The 7,841-nt window shown below is 33.9% G+C and overlaps 1 protein-coding gene across 1 annotated transcript in view; it reads right to left on the bottom strand.

Moving 5' to 3' along the window:
• LOC108724876 (FK506-binding protein 5) overlaps positions 1-5,308 on the bottom strand; it is a 22,511-nt gene extending 17,203 nt beyond the window's left edge. Inside the window, exon 1 of the mRNA XM_018451560.1 lies at positions 4,983-5,308. Within this exon, the coding sequence (XP_018307062.1) occupies positions 4,983-5,174 (192 nt within the window). The 5' untranslated portion in view covers positions 5,175-5,308. The remainder of the gene's footprint in view (positions 1-4,982) is intronic.
• Between the last annotated feature and the right edge of the window lie 2,533 nt (positions 5,309-7,841).

Here is a 7,841-nt window from a genome sequence, read left to right as displayed (position 1 = left end):
GCTGGAACCATCTATTGACAAACAGCGGGAACTTAGTTGCGCACCTAATATATAAACATAACATTTGTTTACAATAAAAAAAAAAAAAGATATATAAAAAATATTTATAAGTAAATAATATTTAGATAACACAAAATACTGAAATCTATTTTTTTAAAGTTTGAATTCGTTAAGTGCCTCTACTTCCTTCTGAGCATTTTCGAAAATTCGAATTTAGCCAGTCTTAAGAAAATCGGTAATCTTACTTAAGGTACCTTTTCATGGTGACCCTCATTTTTAGCGTCAAAACAGATAACGTGATAAAAATTAATGAATATCAAGAGCGTCAATTTCGATCACGTGACCTATATTGACGCTAAAAATGAGCGTCGAGCATTAGCGTAAAAAGGCATCTTTAATCGTACAAGTTGGCCAACTTCATTGATTCATCGGTAAGACTTAAGACTACCGACTACTGACTCATTGTAGAATTAGCATATGCGAGGTTTTCTACAATAGAAATCTAGTGACCCTAAAATCTGAAATCGTAAGCAATTGACTAATTATAGTCGATTATGTATAGGATTCTCCTCACATTTGACTACGGTTGGTCAATTTCTCACGATTTCAGATTTTTATACGACCATTACGACTCTTATTGTAGACCACGTATTATTCCTTTACATGCTGTTAGTATATCACAAACGGCTGATCGGCTGCTATCTGGCAATAGGGTCTAATCAAACTTGCATTATTTATCAAAAAATGGTCAAAGAAATAATTCTGTCAAATAAAATAGAATTTAAATTTAAAAATAGGATTCGAAAAATTTCCCTGACAATTTCAAAAAAATTCCATGAGAATTCCAAGATTTTCAAGGGTAAAAAAAAATTCTCTGAGAATTCCAGGTTTTCTAGGTTTTTCCCGGTAGAGGATACCCTGACAAACATTGTGATAAAAATATGCAGCCGATAAAAAGGAGAGGTGACAAATATTTTAATTAAAATATGTTTAATACACTTCCACATCGTTCAATAAGCTTAATTTCCACGTTGAGACTTGCTATGATCTTCTCGTTAGAGCACAAAATCAAATTTAATCATATCTGTAGTGGGCGTCCAGATGCTCACGTTTTGCGCAAGTAACGTTATAATATATCGAGTAAAGACCCACGTTCATTTATTACTTACACTACAAAATAAGCAAATTTGTCTGAGTCTAAAACACGTGTAAATTACACAAGATAATGCAATGTACCTTGGTAACAAATCATCTGCTATAACAATATTAATCATTGCTAACACGAAATAAATAAACCATTTTATTTCAAGTTTATTTTATTGCAGTTTTCATGGAGAGAGGACAAGAGCCAAATATATATAAATTTAATCGGCTTGATTTTATCTTAAATCCGTATTATAATTTACAATGCGATAAAAATGTGGAACAGAATTCTATTGATAATTAAACGCTTTCGATTGCAAAATATAATTCTGCAAGCTATGAATTTTGTCTGAAATATATGAGAAATAAAATTATGAAATTATGTTGTAAAGTATATGCGTATGTTCTCATACATCATTTTTTGAAGCCGCAAAAGCAAAGTTATCGAATATCCTGAGCAGAATATCTGAATGAATAATATTGCGCTGCGAGTTTACTATTGCAAATATCATTAAGTGCTGAGATAGCGAAGATGGCGAAGTTTCGGCTTTGTTTCCCCACGGGTGAATCTATCATGAAGGAATATCAGTACTGACGTACGTTCGACAACTTTAATAACTTCTCTCGTTTGGCTGTATATTCTAGAGAGAGACAAAATGAGATAGAAAGAAAGAAAATCGGTATTCATCGAATTTTCTAAAATAAAAAATTCGTCCTAATTAATTATGTATCCGATCGAATGTATTTTGCGGAAAATTTTACATGCGGAATATTCAAGTGCAGTTGAATTTTTCAAATAGAAGTTACGCGTTTCAACGATTACGATTTGTTGCAATTTTTCATGATTTCTTCCTCGTCGAGAACCCTTTAGAAGTCTCGCAAGCTTACAACGGCACTCCACTTTATATCAGTTTATCACGTACTCTCCATTTACCTTCCAAGGATTTAACTTTTTAGATCTACCTTCTGTATCGTGCTTTTTCCCTATTCTTCTTTCTACTGTCATGCAGTTTTTCCATTCAAAAATATATCCGGGGGCGCAGTCGTTTTACGACACGTTAAAAATATGACTTCTACAAACAAATTTTTAACGTCAAAGTAACTCTTAACGTCAAAGCAAAAAAATTCCACGTTAAACAACTCGGTCAAATATTTTTAACATGTAAGGCGACGTGAGAGAAATTCAGTACGGCAAAAACCCGAGACGATCAAAAGAAATTCACCGCATACCTTCTCTCCGTAATGATTCTGCGTCACTCCCTCACCGTAAAACTTTCCAAATACTTCCTTGCACGTACTTCTCCGCACCTGTATTCTTTTTCTTATTTTAACCGGATGACAAGCTTCCGGCCGCAACAGAGGAAAAGTGTTTACGTTTACAAGAGATACGCCGCAGCTCACCAGTTACTAACAAAAATTGCCTCTCGTTCTGATAACAGAACTTAAGTGAGTAAATCTCCTTTACATTAAAGTTTCTGAATCACCCAAGTTGCTACGATCGTTTGGTAGCAACATGCAAACTGATAGCCCATAGAAAACACTTCTGTTCTTAACGACCTTAACTTTAAGTGACTGTATCGCAGAGAAACGACTTGACCCTCTTGACTCTCGAACTTGACAATAGCCTTTTGCCGCGATAAAAAAAAAAATTATTTTGGCATCCCTCTATGTTGTCTCTTCCGAATTTGTCGAAGGAGTCACAGCACACACTCGAAAAGTAGCGAGACATAGTATGCATAAATGGAAAAGCGGGGACGTCTCTAATTGAGTTGTGTAACGTGGCTGTGTCACGTCTTTAAAATCTCATACATGTGCTCTCTTAAAAGTTTTCCTCTGGACGTAAAGTACACAAACCAATGTTTTCGCTCAAATATTTGCCCGGCTTTAACGTCGTTCCTTTAACAGAGATTTCATATATATCCCGAGTCTACTGAAATCTTCCTCCGGATTGTATTTCTCATGAAAAACCGCACGGTATTTTACCACCGCAAATTGCACTTACTTATTAACACATTAGATCGTGTGACACAATAAAACCAAAAAGAAGCAATTTTCATTTTGTCTTGTCGAAATAAACACTACGAGAAACATGAGTTAACATAACAAAGGGATTTTTCTATCATACGCCTAACAAGCTAAAATATTTTAATTGTAAAATCCATTGGTTCCTAAGTTTTACGTCTTTAAATATCAAGAACATTTACTTCGTTTCTGTTTATATCGTTTACACGAATACTTATTACGGCATATTTACTGAATTAAGTTGTTTGTGCGATGTCTTTAACGAAAACAACGGAAAATGCAAAATACATTATCCCAGATGTCATTTTAACTCTATCATTTTAACTAATCATGTTATCCTATGAATAATACGAATTTACTTTTAAGCTGATAAAGTAATTAGAGTTGCTAACGAGATACAGCTGTGTATTGGAGATAGGTGTAAATATGCTGACGTGTATATGTGCTATGCAAAAACGTATATATATAAAAACGGATTTGTCTTAAAATAAGAATAGGTACTTGATGTCTCATTTAAATATGTGGTAAAACATGCATCATTCTTACAGAATAATTCTATAATATTTTAATTCTAATTTATTTCAAATCTTTCTACATTACTGCAACACTTGTATTTTATATAAAAACATCATTAGATGATTTTATAATTCCTAAACTTGTTCCTTTTTTTTTTAATTTAAATTTATTTACAGTTTTTCAGCACATTAACATCTTGCTAATATGATGCCTGATTATATATCAAAATTATTTAAGAATTGCTTGTCAATTTAATTTAGTTCGTGATATTATTCCAGTAGTTTAATTGCGTTTATAAGTCCGGAAAACCAATTCGGCGCACAGTTTGAATGACTACAAACATGTTATATATGCAAGTACATAGTATATACTCGTATAGTATAGGATATGTAATTCACATTGAATTATTTAAAAAGCATTATAGATCTAGCTTCGACCTTTTTTTTTAATTTGCAATATTATAAATCATAAAACTATACATTCTCAATAATTCAATTTAGTTTTCTTTTTGGCTCTCTTTATGATCACAAAAATACAGCGAATTTGATAGTTGTTCATTGAAAAATGGTGCAGCTAACGGGGCATGTAACTCACATATTGGAGCAGGAAAATTGCGAAGATTCACGTGTCCTTTCACGACTCTGAGCGCACAAGAACCGATCCTCCTTCAAATAAAATACCAGAGCACACTCCTTTTTGTGAACCGTTTGTACCTTTTCTCACGCTATTCATCTCTTCGTTTACCGCCGACGATAAAACTTTGAACATAATCGAGAAAATATTTTTCGTTCTAGCCGACCGTGCTTCTATACACTGATTGAGCCAATTTTCTTTTCATTTTTTGCGATATCGGTACGCAGCTTCCTTTCATTTCTTTTCCTTTTTTCTTCCTTTGTTCTACCTTTAGATGACGAGAAAAATCTCCGGTCTATGTAAATTTTTCGTAGAGGGGAAGGAAAAGCGTTGATAGAAATCCAATCATTAGGTGAAACAAGTTCGTAACTAAATAACAAAAGTAGGGAAGTAAAAGCACTTATTTTAAATTATAAATATGAAACAAGAGCATACCTTGAAAATAAGCTTCGCATGAATAATCTTTCGTTTTTACTGTATGTTCTGTGATATCTGATATTCGTCGAAGCGGTCAACAAAAAACCATAAAAAACATTCGTTACATTTTCCTCAGAAATTTTGACTTCTATTGTGGACGTGAGAATCCCCGCTTACATATCACTTTCGTTGAATTTCATTGAGGATACGAGGGAAAGCTACTCGCGCGTGCGTGAACAGGAGAGACTCACCTGGAAAATGATAACCTTCTTCAGTACTGCGAGATTCACGTGCAACGCCAACTCGGTCTTGAACTTGTCCGGGAGTAGAGCGAGGGCGGTGTTGATATCACCCCCGCCTTGTACCCGGCCGCGCGAATAGCTGTAGTCGTACCATCTGAGCACCCGTCGTTTCATATCATCCGGAACCTTGTGATGCCTCATGTAGGTCTTGGCACCATCCAGAATCCTTTCAAACTCAAGACGGCTCACATTCCTGTTTTTGATGATGGTGCCAACCTGGCCGACGATGGTCGCGAATACGAAGACGCCAGACAAGTAGCTGATTATCGTGAAGACGTACCTGCGAATCAAGAAGGGAGAGCCGATCAGTCCGAGGAGGATGTGATCAGTGTCCTCCGTTTATGGACGAGCGGCTCCCGCCGGAGCCTTCCTCCTCTTTCTCTCTTTTATTTTCTCCTTTCTTTCTTACTTGCCTTCCTCGCGTTCGTTCCTCCCCCCTCTCTTTCTTTCTCTTTCTCTCTCAAATCACACTCTTCCACTGTCTCCCTTTCGTTCACTCTCTCTGTCATACACTGACACGTGCAGCCACATGTACACACAACACATGAACAATCGCAGACAACCCGCTGTCGTACCTTCTATTTGATCTCTTTGTCAATTCGCAAAACGGAAAGAGCGATGGTGGAATGTGTATTTTAGATTCAGCCGCAGAACCATTCATTGATATTCTGACTGAACGTGATTGCTGAATCAATGAATAGTCAAGTGTCATTATAGATTGTTAAAATTCCCATGATTCCCAAGCTGGAGTCTTAACGAACTCAGAACTTAAAATTCGCTCCTGACACAACTTGTTAATAGTTAACCGAGCGTTTAGACATTCTAAACAACGCATATCTAGTCTCTTCGATAATATCTCAAAAATTTTACACTCGATAGCTTAATCCAGCATCGTAAAACTTTGAATCTTTAAAACTTTATAATATATTTTAAACCAACTTGCAAAAGCTTTAAAGAAAATATTCGTTTTCATATTCCTGGCATAAATTCTATATTTCTTTATATTCTTTTTAATGGTTTTTAGCCAAGTTTCATTAGATTGGCTTTTACATAGATTAGTTTCATTGATGATTCATGAATGAAAGTAATAGACTTTTAGCAAGTCTAACTACGAGAAAAAGAAAAACAGACGGAATTTTCAAACAATCTTACATTTCATTCAAGTTGAAAATTTACGAGATTTAAAGCTGTAGTCAAAACAACGTTCCGCGATTTAAGAACCATTATATTCTCTATCGTAATAGTCAAGGCTGGATAATCGTTTAAAATGCCAAATATAAAATACTTAAAAAAATGTATTTAAAATGCAAAATGTTTTTCGAATCCACTTTATATGTAAAATGAGTAAATAGATATTTTAAATAGTTTTCAAATACAGAATGGTTTTTTTCCTTACATATATTTTAATATACATTTTTTTAAGTATTTTACATTTAGCATTTTAAATAGAATTACATTTTAAATGGCATTTCTAATGCAAAAATACCCAGCCCTGGTAATAGTAGGGGAGATCGGATCTCGTTGGCACAAGAGGTAAGTTGGCATTGCGTTCCGTTTATGTATTTGTGGCAAAAGAAACAATGGAAAAGTTACTGCAAAATATATCTTTTATAACATAGATACTTCTCTCTAAATTTCATTTAAATTAAACAAGTATTACAATAGAAAAAGAAAAAATCTAATTCAAGAGTAGGCAAATAAATTTTTGATCATTTCATAATTTCATATTAATGTCCTTCGGCTTGAGGAAACAAACCTAAGTGATGTATTATTAGTTAAAAGAAAAGTGTTTGTCAGTATACAATACGTTATTTTGAATAACAATTATATTTTTTTACAATAAAATGGTCAAAATTAGACGTGTGTAGGGATGGGGTACTTTGGCTCATATCATAAGGAAAGATTAGGTTAACTTATTGTACCGCACGTGTAAACATTCATTTACAATTTAACTTTAACAAAACACTTTATATTTAATATTTCTATATTAAAATAAAATAGAACTAAAATAATTTATATTTGTTTTTCAGTAACAACATTTTGCTGTTTGACGATTATAAAATAACTTTGAAAGATACAATTTTTACTAAGAAATACATATCTATTCTTTAATTTTTATTTCTACTACTTTTCTATTACATTTTTGTTAATTTAATATAGAATTTATCACAAAGACAATTTATACTATGATATGTACCAATTTACCCCACATATTGGGGCAAGTTAACTACAATGCAGCATGTTCGTATTTCATTTATTGCAAAGAAAGTAAACAGTGTATAGAACTATTATTAGTATGAAAATGTAGAGAAAGGTTCTCTCTATTATACTGATGTATTTTAATCATAATAGTTAATTGTTTAAAAAATCTAATACCAAAATTGTGAAAACTGTGCCAACGAGACCCGATCTCCCCTACCTATCCGATCCTTCTGACCGACATGCTCGCAACAGTTCTTTTTGCTCAGTTTGTCTAAATTTCGCGATTCACCATACCTCAAAAGGTATTTTTTCCTCTTTTCGTATATCGACATACAACTGGCATACACATATAGATTCATATATGGAAACATACACACATAAGGGCGCTTTTTCCTTCGATAGCCTCAAACCGACTCGGTTTTCTAAGAAAAACACCCTTTCATTCATCTTCCTTTTGTTCCTTCTGGAGCAAAATTCTCTCGCTTCCGCCTCGAACTTTTCCCCTTTCAGTGTTTCTCTCATACGTTCATTCCCTGTGATGGCCTCCCATTTCTCTACTCATCAACACCAAGGATTGATTGATTGATTGATTGATTGATTAAGCGT

The sequence above is a fragment of the Mycetomoellerius zeteki genome, unplaced genomic scaffold (assembly GCF_001594055.1).
Source record: "Mycetomoellerius zeteki isolate Tzet28-1 unplaced genomic scaffold, Tzet1.0 scaffold311, whole genome shotgun sequence".
Taxonomy (NCBI): domain Eukaryota; kingdom Metazoa; phylum Arthropoda; class Insecta; order Hymenoptera; family Formicidae; genus Mycetomoellerius; species Mycetomoellerius zeteki.
The sequence above is the reverse complement of the archived record's forward strand: the minus strand, read 5'-3'. Positions and strand labels throughout refer to the sequence as shown.